This window comes from Hyposmocoma kahamanoa, unplaced genomic scaffold (assembly GCF_003589595.1).
Source record: "Hyposmocoma kahamanoa isolate Upper Pololo Valley unplaced genomic scaffold, ASM358959v1 62, whole genome shotgun sequence".
NCBI classification, from domain to species: Eukaryota; Metazoa; Arthropoda; class Insecta; order Lepidoptera; family Cosmopterigidae; genus Hyposmocoma; species Hyposmocoma kahamanoa.
In genome coordinates this window covers 809646-822112 of record NW_020653850.1, presented here as the reverse complement: position 1 = coordinate 822112, position 12467 = coordinate 809646, and the positions used below count along the sequence as shown (strand labels likewise).

The 12467-nt window shown below is 38.1% G+C and overlaps 1 protein-coding gene across 1 annotated transcript in view; it reads left to right on the top strand.

Annotated features, from left to right (window-relative positions):
- The window catches only part of LOC113229615 (GRAM domain-containing protein 1B-like), a 56780-nt gene extending 44924 nt beyond the window's left edge, over positions 1-11856 (top strand). Inside the window, exons 9-14 of the mRNA XM_026463274.1 lie at positions 5643-5760; positions 6648-6744; positions 7905-8064; positions 9513-9620; positions 9813-10005; positions 11542-11856. Of these exons, the coding sequence (XP_026319059.1) occupies positions 5643-5760; positions 6648-6744; positions 7905-8064; positions 9513-9620; positions 9813-10005; positions 11542-11801 (936 nt within the window). The 3' untranslated portion in view covers positions 11802-11856. The remainder of the gene's footprint in view (positions 1-5642; positions 5761-6647; positions 6745-7904; positions 8065-9512; positions 9621-9812; positions 10006-11541) is intronic.
- The last annotated feature ends 611 nt before the right edge of the window (positions 11857-12467 follow it).

The following is a 12467-nucleotide window of genomic DNA, read 5'->3' as shown; positions in this document are numbered from 1 at the left end:
AATACAGTGTGTGTATGTATGAACTTACAAAAATTGGCAACTCAAATGCTCTTTGTTTTATTTTTTTTTTTTTTATTGTGACTCGGCAAAATGACTGCACCGCGCCTGATGGAAAGTGCGAATACAGTCCAGAGATGAGAGTAACGGATGGAAAACACAAATATCTTCACTCCGTCACTATCATTTTGCCGGTCTGGCCAAATGCTTCTTCACACTACGTTTGAAGGACCCGATGTTATAGAGGGGAGGGAATACATGCGCCGGGAGTTGGTTCCACAATTTGATGGTTCGGTATAAAAACGAATTGCCAAACTTTTTAGTGCGGGACGGTATTGAACTGACCGTCCATCTGTGGCAACGCAGTCCGGCACGGGTGGTCCGCTGATGGAAAGGAGAGGAAGGGATAAGGTTGAATAACTCTTCAGAGCACTCACCGTGGTACAGGCGATAGAATACGCTAAGAGACGCTATATCTCTGCGAAGCTGTAACGACTCCGCATGCTCAGTTACATGAGGATCGTTGACAACACGGAAGGCGTAGCGCTGCAGTCCATCTAGGGCATCGAGCAAGTACTTGGCAGAGCCGTCCCAAAGGTGCGAACAGTACTCCATGTAGTATGCTCAGTAGTTAGATGAATAATGAGTCGAGGATGATTCAAATGAAACAAGTTCCGCTATTTATTCCATAATTGTGACCAATATTCCGTCGATAGTCGATAGAATCACTAGATGCTCGCAATGAACTGTCATTTTACTCCGTCTTCAAAAAAGACAGACTATAACCATGACCATACGTATAAAAATCGCGCACGAGGCACATGCCACCGCCCGCCGCCGCATCGGCATTTTGTGTACCCACCGGCTTCACTGTCCTACCGCCTGCGCAGTTGTTCACATGTACCTTTAGTTCTCTTTTTTTTTTAACATGGTTTTTAACATATTGTATAGGTCGCATATTAGTACCTTAATGTTGTAGTTTCCTTCGAAAAATATCAAGTAATGCACCAAAAGTTTTTACACCGATTCTCAGATATTCTATAAATCTAAAACATGAAATTCATCTTTGTCTTCCCTGCATATTAAAATAACAACTTATTTTCAAAAATTGCCTTCTTCATTTCTCATTTTGGTCCCGCCGATGTTTGTAGAATAAGTAAGTAACATTTTTCCTTTTCTGCTTAATATTGACACAGTCTGCACAGTTACGTCAACATTGCTATACTACAGTAATCCTTAGACTATGGAAACTAAAGAACTTGTTATGTTGACATATATAAATCAGACGTTATATGTATATGGTGCATTTCGACATTGAAAACATAAACATGTTATTGTCTTTGTTTAACTCTTGCGTGCCGTCTTAAGCCAAAAGAGATAGCATTACATTGGTCTGTGTCAAACACGGGAGTCGAAAATACATAACGTCATCTTAAATGCCAACCGTGTCCATTTCGCAGTACATAAGGTACATGATACGGTTGTCAAAGGGAAGTACATCAAATGTCAAAACAAATGTTTTTCCAAGTGTTTTATTGAATTATTCGCATGTATTGTAATAAAATGGACAAAAATATTGACAGTGAGAACAATTAAGTGTTAATAAAAATTCGTCACTGCAGCATTACGGGATGTGGCATTTGAAAAAGCGAAGATCGACCGAATGTAACATTGTACAGGCACGTGTCATTTGTCTGTCTATAAATCACACAAAAGCCTAAATATCTCATATAATTAGACATATTTAAGTAGTTTATTCATAATTATTCATAAATCTTGCCAAATTTTCTTTGGTTTCTTCAGATTGCCTGTTTGTTTGTATATTTTGATGATTGTTGTTAACGATTATTTTGAGATAATATTGTTCTTGGAAGCGTACATATTGTCGATATTCTGTTATTAAAATAATTCACTATGAGGCTTTTATTTTCTTTTTTTTATTGTTTCAAGTTTACCTACAAGTCAAAAAAGAAAAAAGAATGCTTGGAAATCATACCGCCGTATAATAGTGCCGAATATAAACATTGAATCAAAGACCGTCTTCATTTATTTTATTCGCTTCATTTTGAAGAGTCAAATTTTAACATAACTTTGAATGTAACTACATTACATGATAATGCAATTCCATCATTAGGTTTATTGGTACATAATTTTATATTTAATTTAGATTAAACAAGACACATTTACTAGGCATTCTCAATTCTTGAAAACAAAATTATCCGCTCGTTTCCGTTTTTTTCCCACTGACAACTCTAACTATTAAAAATTCTTATTTTATAAAGCCAGCAATACAAAGACCATGATGGTCTAACGTTTGCCGGGTGAAAGCCAATACCCACGTATAGACAGCCTATTTGCCTTGCCTTGCCATCGTTCGGTGTCACTCGCCTAGCTGACCGAGTGAAGGCGAGCGCTAACGTGTATAGAGCTCGTTTGACCTGGCTTGTCACCACTGGCAATCGCTCGTGACTACTTGTCTCACTACGGAGAAGTGTCGATTTTACTGCTCAAATCAAAGGTGCTCGGCCAATAGTAGTAAATTGACATTGTATAATCAGACATTTGCTTGCTATTTAATATATGCGAAACATGTTTATACTAACACTGTCTCTTGTTACATCTCTTGTTGTACCATGTTTTAAGCATATAAACGTATTATTATTGATAATATTACTACTTTAATTTATTTTCAAAATTAAATGGAAGTATTAAAGATTCACTTAAATCAATCGCTGATATTAATTCTGTACCAAATATATACAAAAAAGCATAAATACAAAAAAGCTTACATTGTTTGGAATCTGTTTAAAAATTTCTCTATGAAAATATTAATCTTGAGTTTGGAAATGTATAGGATTTGTATTTCAAAGTTTTTTCTTTTTTATATACTCTCAAATTACAAAATATTATTTTATTGTGTGCAAATTCACTTTTCGTAATATTTGAGTATTTGTAAACGCAAAACAATGAATTCAAAATTTCATGTGACATTCCTAAAGACCTAAAATATTCCTAAATGGAATATTGATCTACTTTAATAAAATGTTTGCATGTCGATAATGACTTGTCGATAGATTATGGTACGAAACTGTCGACACTAAAGAAATCCACCATTTGTTCGTTCAATTTTTGTTTAGGTATGCACGTTCATTCCGTAATTAGGGCAGCTCCTTCCTTTTATTTTTTTTCCATCCTCTAAAGTGTAATCGTTACTTTACTATTCAACGCGGAAAGTGAGTAAAGCGTAATTAATATTGGGTCATGGAAAAATTTCCATTTTGAAAAATTTTTTTCCGAAAAATTTAATAAACATTTTCCGGATATTTTTCCAATACTTTTTCTTTAATTTTCCAATATTTTCCCTTTAATTTCCACATTTGACGTTGACACCTGTCAAAAGTTGAAGTTACTGAACGAACGAACGAACGAAACGATGCAGCCATCAAGTAGGTTTTTCTCGCTGTTGTGAAATCATTTTAAACCTCGTTTTTCTCAAGGTGGCTTTTAACTATACAAGTTTAATTTATAATGCACGTTATATAACACTTCAAAGATATTTCTAAACGTAGAACATGATATGAGCCTTCGAAATTATATTTTTCCAATTTTTCGGGAATTGTTCCGGAAAAATTTTTCAGTATTTGAAATTTTTCGGAAAATTACCCAACAGTAGGCGTAATCGCGGTGGCGGCGATAATTATGTATACATAGTGTTGCGATGCCGTGTACCTGAAACCTTAGGTAAAAAATATCGAAAAACATGTAGAAAAACGACCTTTGTAAACCTGTTTCTATTGATATTTGATATCAAATCATCAAAGTCATGACTTTGTAAAATCTTTAAAATCTAATAAAATATAAATAAAAAAAAAGAATATGATGCTTGTGTTGGATGTTTAAAAGACCTTTTTCGCTTTGTGAAATAATTTTCTTGTATTTTTTAATATTCGTGTAGACTGCTATTGTATTCGTAATGCGTAAGGCAAAGGAATGGACTACTCTGCAGACATCTGTGCTTTCCGAAAACTACAATTTAGGGCTTTATTGGACACATCGCCTGTTTTTTAATTAGAAAAAGTTGTTTGGGAAATCTCTGCTCCGATCGAATGAACTATTTCCTCGACGACCTCAGTGGTGCGAGTGGTTTTCACACCGGTTTTCATGGTTTCGCCATCTCTGAGATCCCGGGTTCGATCCCGGCGGGGTTAATGTAGAAAAACTAACTTTTCTGTATTGTCTCGGGTGTAGTTTTTGGTACCGTCGTTGTTTCCAATTTACATAACTGCGCTGCGCGGTGGGTGCTTAAGTTAAGTAAGTCTTTGAGATCGGGGCAACTTTTGGTGATGTCTAATTTTACTAAGAAGTCAATTCCTCCCTCTCCTAAACTGAACAAGGTTTTTTCTATAGCCACCGATCCTTATATGTATAACTAGATACCTCTCGTACAAAACGTAATTTTGGCCTAATGTTTTTGCACTGTGGTCGCTGGACGAGGCAGTCCTGGGTTCATTTCCGGGAATCGCCTGAATATAAATTTTTCTAAATTGGTTATTTCCTGATTGTTCTGAGTGAATTCTGATACTCTGGTAGTTAGGGTACGCAGACAGGGAATCCCTAGTTTGAACAGGTAATAATGCAACTTTTCTAAACTTTTGTAACTGCATACTGTTTTTATTACTCTCGCAATCAGATTTTAAATATAGTATTTGTTATAATGTACCAAAAACAAACAATATTTGTTTTAATTGTAATTTTAAGTAAAAATTATATCATATAAAGTAGACAGGAACTGAAATGGTAAAGATAAAAATTACCCCAACTACTTGATGCGTAAACCGGAATATTTATCCATAGAGATGAAAAATATGCGACACAGAGTAAGTAATAATAATAAGGCAACACAGAGTAAGTAATAATAATAAGGCAACACAGAGTAAGTAATAATAAAAACTTAACAAAAATTATTATTTTTTAATTGATATTTAATTGTTTTCTTGTGAAATTACTCCACTAGTTTGTTATAATTATTAATACAACAGCTACTAGCACGGTTTGCTAGAAGACGTCGGTTCGAATCCGGCCGGATCGAAGGAATTTTTTCTAAGTGTTCGATCTTTGTAACTTAACAAAAATATTAATTTAATGTGTACCAGGCGGCTTTATTGCTAGGTAGCAATTTCTTCCAGGCAACATGATATATATTTGAGATATGCAAAAGATTTAACTGGTTATGGTTGATGATCGTTTTGTATTTATGTTAAAGTAGCTGTAGAGCTCTTTGTGAAAGAGTTTATCCAGGGAAGTACTGCCACCTTATTTCTGCTGCCAAGCTTTAATGCTTTCTGGTTTAGAAGGGTAAGGGCGTTGGTTAAATTATGGGCATATGGGACTTGTCAACATACCGGTCACAGTGCCCCTAAAATTTTTGCGACATAAAGCTCTGAATGGCACTGCAACTGTTATGAATAGATGTGTCGCTCACCACCAGGCACACGACTTGATCGTCCCGTGACTTGATATTATAAAAAAATGTGGATATTGCATGGGCGCTAGCTAGCATGTAACTATATACAAATTGTATCCAGTGTTTGTGGAGTTGTTGTTCCTAAGAAATAAAATAAATCTCATCTCTTGTCTGTCCATAGGATCAGATAGAAACGTCGTCTATGGATGCGGGGGGTGGGGGCAGCAGTGAAGCACGCGGCGACAGAGAACGGTCCTCGCGGTCTGCCTCACACACCAGGGATGCTTCCCCGCCACTCGGTAAGATACTCCGTAACGACCCTAAGTTACTGAGAACGGTTTTTCTTTACATAGTGCCTTAATACGAAATAAAAAGATTGAACACTTAGATAAAATTCACATCGATCCGGCTGGATTCGAACCAACGACTCCTAGCAAACCGTTGCAGACGCTGTGCCATGTAACGCACGGAACGAACCAACGGATTCATGAATTTTTCCATGTGCTTATTGCAGAGCTTTATTTCGTTAGCCTCATAACAATTTTCTTTTTTTTTTATTTTATTTTTAGTTTATTGGTTCACTTGCATTTATTACAATGTATCATTATTATACATTAAATTTTGTGAAGATCTTATCTAAATTGCACAACTACTTACGAGCGAACGCAGCTTGCAAAAACAACGTAAATGTAAATTAAGTTGCATTTAAAAACAGCAATTTAAATAATTAAAAGAAGTAATACAAACAAAAACAATCAAACTAGATGGGGAAAAAAAGATTATTATTGAGAGTAATAACGCATAACGCATAACGCACACACTCAACATAGCCCCGCACTAGGGAATCCCTGTGTCGCGGGTGCCATGGACACACACATAGACAACCACAAATTACACCCAAACTCACGAGAGAAATAAATGTAAGCCATACAAACATTTCTCCCGGCCCGGGAATCGAACCTGGGACCTCTGCGTGGCAGTCCGGCATGGTAACCGTTCGGCCACTGAGGCAGTTTATTATTTGAAACATCTAACTACGAAATGTAGAAATTACGCACGGAAATGTCTCTTAACGAGTGATATCTCGCCCACGCGTCAAAAGCGATAGACACAACAACGTTATGAAATACCTAACGGGCCTCCGTGCCCTGGGAAAACTGTCCTAAGATATTTTTGTCGATTGCAGTGACAAGCGTTGACGGGGACCTCAAGTCGGCGGAAGGCGACACCCTGCCCACTGACATGTCCGACTCAAGTGACAGCGAGCCAGAGAAACATCATAAGTGAGATTGTTTTATTTATATTGTTTTATTCATCAAATTGTTACTGGTATACTTGGCAATGACATTCTGGACGCGATTTTCCCTTCAGCTTCTCGACACACAAGCCAGTAATTTTTAGACGACAAGACGCTATAAAGAACCATGGTAATGGCTAGAGCTGTATTTAGACTAGCCAAGCCTCTGTCGCAGACGAACTTGACCGCCTTAAAATCCACTTAGTAAAATTTAATTTAAATAAAATATATATTAGTTCCTTTGTTAATTATCTACTATATTTATATACAGCAATTCCGCTCAATTAAATTGATTTACGGGCACGTCAACGCCTACACATATTCTATTAATACTAGATTAAAATTAGAACTTTTTTATACATACAGGGTGATAAAAAAAACCACTGACCATTTTAAAGGAAGATACTGTATAATGGTAATAAAAAATATGTGTTCGGTTTTTTTTTCAAATACTTAACAAATAAATAAGGTATGACGTCTCAAAGTTTTCCGAAAAATTTTGACACCTGATGATTAGCAGACGCAGTTGCTATAGCAACAAGAACGGTGTGGGCGGAGTCAGCGCGCGAGTTCATGTATTTGACAGACAACAAAGCATTACATTAACGCGCGATGCGTTAGTGCAGGTCTGTCGTCGCGCGGCGCGACATGCTGGCATCTAGGCGACTCGGGGTCGATCGCTCAATTTTATTTACTATTTTGAGTTAACCACGTGTTAGAAATTATTGGGAAATATTATCATCAAAAAATGGGGATTTTTTTGTTTTATTTCACCAATGTGTTCTATTATTGAATCTTATGTACAGGAAAAAATATGGCCAGTGAATTTTTTATCAACCTGTATAATACAATGATGGGACGAGCAAGTCATGCGGCTGGTGATAAGCCTATCCAGTGGCAGTGCCCCTCAGATCTTTGCGATTTAAAGCTCTGAATGGCACTGCAACTGTTATGGACTGGCGTGTAGCTTACCATCAGGCGCACGACTTGTGCGTCCCGTCACTTAATATTGTATTTAAAAAAAACTTAAGCATCCGCTAGGATCGTTCATGTGCCTATGCAAATCTGATTTCTTGCTGCCGGATAATGTAGATCCTGATCCTATTGTCTTAGAAACACGATTACGATAGGATTCGAAAATTTCAGCGGCGCCGTGATGGAGAAATGCACTACAGCACACTGCGGCAAGCTGCTGCTCCAGACACAGTTCCCGTTCAACATCGACCAGCTCTTCACCATGATCTTCACTAACTCCAAGTTCAATTTGGAACTGCTCGCGGCCAGAGGCACTTCTGACTATGTGCAGGTCGCCGCCGCATTCTCATTATTTATTTAATCGCTCTAAACAGTCCTAACTCTGTGCAAAATGCAAGAGCGAGGGTGGGAGACTCCGGGGAGGACGCTTCTCGTTTGAACTTACAACCTTACTAGTGCAACAAAAACTGAAAAGTTTATTTTTGGTAAATAATGATAATAATAATAACGCACATAGTCAACATGGGGCTATGTTATTGTGTATGCACTAGGGAAACCCTGTATCGCGGGTGCCTTGGATACACACATAGACAACTACAAATTACACCCAAACTCATGAGAGAAATAAATGTAGGCCATACAAATATTTCTCCCGGCCCGGAAATTGAACCTGGGGTGGTAACCGTTCCGCCACGGAGGCAGTTCAATGTTTTATATTTTGTAACATAGTCCCGTGAGGTTGTTAGTATTTTACAAATAAGAATATATAAGTCGCAGCCGTATTGTTTAAAGCGCCGTATTACAATACGGCTAGCCGCTTTGCAAAACGACCCTGTTTTCTAATACGGCTACCCCGTGTTCAGCTGGATTGTGATCACGATACGTTCTACGAAACAGCGGCAAACGTTTAGCCGTATTGTTCACATGGAAAATGTCACCCTAACTATGAATTTTGAGTAATAGATACAGAACAAAAGTCATTGATAAAAAATATCAGAAATCTTGTAATAAACATTCAAGAACTTGTGAATCAAATTGTCAAGTTATGAGTTTTTTTAGGAAGAGTAATTATGAGAAGAGAAATAATTTGTAACAAATGTTCGTCATATTCAATATTTTCACGCATATTTTTACTTTTGCCACTCCTAAAACTAATAATATTTGCATTTTGTTGAGACAGTTGCTGTTTGCGGCTATATTTCGAACTAAGTATATTAAAGCAGCATAACAATGATGGGTCCTATTGTATTCCGGCGGCACATTTTTAGCCGCTTTGTGATACGCCACGTTCTATTACAATGCGGCGTACTTTTTTTAGGCGAATTGCAATTCGGCTGAATACTAAGTAGCCGTATTACACAACAGCGCCGTTTTGCAAATTGGCTAGCCGTAATGTAATATGGCGCTTTGTACAATACGGTTGCGACCTCGTAGATCTCGTAGGGCATCAAGGAATCATATAAATTATTTCGCAACATCAATTACAAAGTGACATACTTCGATGAAGTTTTTGGGGAAATTGGTAGAATGGATTTTTAAAAAAACGTACCTCATTGTCAAAATTCCGATTACTGTATTTCGCACTTTTTAAAATTAATTTTATGCCCAGCAGTGGGCGTCGTATGGCTGAATGATGATGATGAAAATTAATTTTTGTTAGTTTACCAAAAATTTCAATTTTTGAATGATGTCACTTTGTTATGTTTGCTGATTTAGTGGCCGTTAGATCGCCAAGCTTCTAATTGAAACAGTGGATTGAATGGCAGTGAATGCGTGCAGGCGCCGTGGCAGGCGGCGGGCGGGCTCAAGTGCCGCCAGGTCAGCTACGTGCTGGGACTCACTTCGGGGCCCATCGGGCCCAAGGAGGTGCATGTCACCGAGACGCAGGTAAGTCTCTCTTGCTGTTCGTCGTCACAGGCTCCTGAGATAGAACTGTAATAATTATAGATTTTTTTTCCTCAGTACGTTTTTTTTATTTACCCAATATTTCCACTATAATATTTACCATGGAGCGTGTAACAGTTAAGAAATATCGGTAAAATAAGAGATGTACTATTTGCCCGTGTCTTGTGGTGGCAGGTTATGAATAAGTGCTCGAAGCCTGGCGTACTGTACTCCATCGACGCGACGTCGGAGAACACGGGCATCCCGTACGCGGATTACTTCACGGTGGAGGCGCACTACTGCCTGCAACGCGTGGCCGAACACTGTACCTCATTCTCCTTCTACGGCCACGTCAAGTACAAGAAGAGCATGTGGCCCATGGTCAAGGGTTAGTATCTCCGGTATGCGCTAGGTGACACTGGCGGTCGTGAGTCGTGACGTCTCTAAATGGAATTAGTTATTTTACATTCCGCAAAGTAGCGCGGTTTTACTGCCAAGGTAGTGATGCAACGAAAGTGTCATAACGGAAACAGATGTCAAAAGAAAACCGTAGCGGAAGCGGATGCGGAAACGGAAGTATAAATACTATAAAGAACTCGGTAATATAGTTCCCAAAAGGCTTATTAATTTAATTAAATTTAATTGTAATTATTACACAACACAAACTACTAAAAAACGCACGCACCGCGAACGTTGTAAACTTCCGATTAAAGTTATAAACGTTGCGATAGTAGAAATGGATACGTTTGAAAAACGTGCGGAATTTCCGCAGTTGCGGAAGCAGAAGCAGAGGTCATTACTATGCCAAGGTTAGGTCAAGTCTTGTCGGTCCTTATTCATTGATCGAACAAAACTGTTGGATAAATGCAAGTAAAGTGGCGATAGAGGTTCGAGATGTTCCAGGATCGTGGAAAGGGGCGGTCTAATCTCTGTCAATGTTACCATACGTATGTTTGTATAAAAATGTGACCCTGGAACGTGACTAATTAATAAGGCATAGTAGGCGATTCCAGGATTGATGTCAAAGACAGTTAGTGGGTTAGCCAAAAAGTTCGTGCGGCTTTGGCTAGCTTTAAACAAAAAAAACTTTTATCTTTGTAATGTTATGTGGTCTATGGTAGGTGGGAAAGGTAATTAATAAATTAAAAACGCCCAGAATAGGTGAAGCGTAAAGGTGTCGCACAAAGCTGTCAAAGACTATTGCAGTTAGTTCATCGACCGTATTCGTCCGAGATAGCCTTTTCAGATATTCACTCGTTTCGGTCTTTAAAAAGTATTTCAATGGTTTCGATTTTCATAATGAAAAGACCAAGAAAGACAGCTGTATTGTATAATTGTAAATAGGAAATTTTTATGAAAGGGGATTTTTAAATTTAGCATGACTTTATACTATAATAAATTTTGATTTAGGACATGAAGCTATTTATTTTATTCGCGTGTATTTGTTCTTTCAAACGAACCAACGTTTCCGGTCCTACTATTACTATTCAGTCAACCGCGACCTGGGACCTGTAAAGGGCCCGAAACGTTGGTTTGTTTGACAAAAACAAATGTACACGATTAAAATAAAAATAGTTTCATTTCCTATGTGTAACAATCGCGAAAACCTTAGAACTCGATATAAGTTTGGTTTTTTAACAGACTTCAAAAGTTTTGACGATTCTTTTCTTGTTGCAAAAGAGGGTACATCAGACGTGGTCCCATTTAAATTTAAAGAAAATATTCCACCTCTAAGGATAGCAAACTAGGGGATGAATGACATTTGAGGTTGGTTTTTTTAGTACTCTGTACTAAGATTATTGTAAATGTTTTTCATTCTTACTTTGATACCCACTTACTTATTGGCCAATTGACCTCGGGAACTTTATCTCGCTCTGCTCTGCGAGGCGATATTGACGGTCGATGACGTGGCTTGTCGCCGCAGCGTTCCTGGAGAAGAACACGATGTCGGGGCTGGAGGAGTTCGCGCGGCAGCTGGAGGCGCGGCTGGCCGCCGAGGCCGAGGGCGCCGCGCCCGCCGCCCGCAAGAGCCGGCGCCACCGCCGCACCGCCGGTCAGTGCTCCCTGCGTTTATTAATCGAACACAAACGTCGACAAATGCGCCCGGCTGCCGATCTGTGCTTCCACAGTGCGTGCGCTGAATTCCTAAAGTCCAAACCTCCATTGATATTAATTTTTGAGTAGGTACAAAAAACAGAATTACTATATAGAGAATGATTAGACCTTTATTGTAAAACTGAAGAAAGGCCTACAAACATTGACTTACAAATAAATGGACGACGGGTCTAATACAAAAACTACAAAAAAAATGTCCCAAGTCAACCTATTTAAACGTAGTACTACTTAAACACTACTACTACTACTATTTAAACATGTCGTAAAGGAATATGAAAAAGCTAAAACGTTGAATTTAAATTGTAATGTCATCGCAGTACTGTCTAATTTTGCTTGCTTCGCAGTCAGTCGAACAAACGAAGACTAAAGCGTGAATGACGCTATGTATACGATTTTAACGCCCTATAAGTTCGGACACTTTTTAACGCAGACCCGACGTCCATATAATTGTAAGTCAATGCCTACAAAGTATGTTTCTAGAGTCACCTGACCAAAAACATAAGTCAAAGATATTGCTTCATTTTTAATATATAATGTTATTTTTTGTGTTGTTTATAATGTTGGAAGATGTGACAGAATGATCAGTTTGAAAAAGACGTCACTAGAATTTAAGTTACAAATTAATGAAGTAACAAATGATTTCGATTTATGTGCTTTAGTCCGCTGGCCCTAGATTTAATTGCCCGATATTGCGCTTGAAAAGTAAACAAGTAGACGAGGTTTTCAATTTTAGCC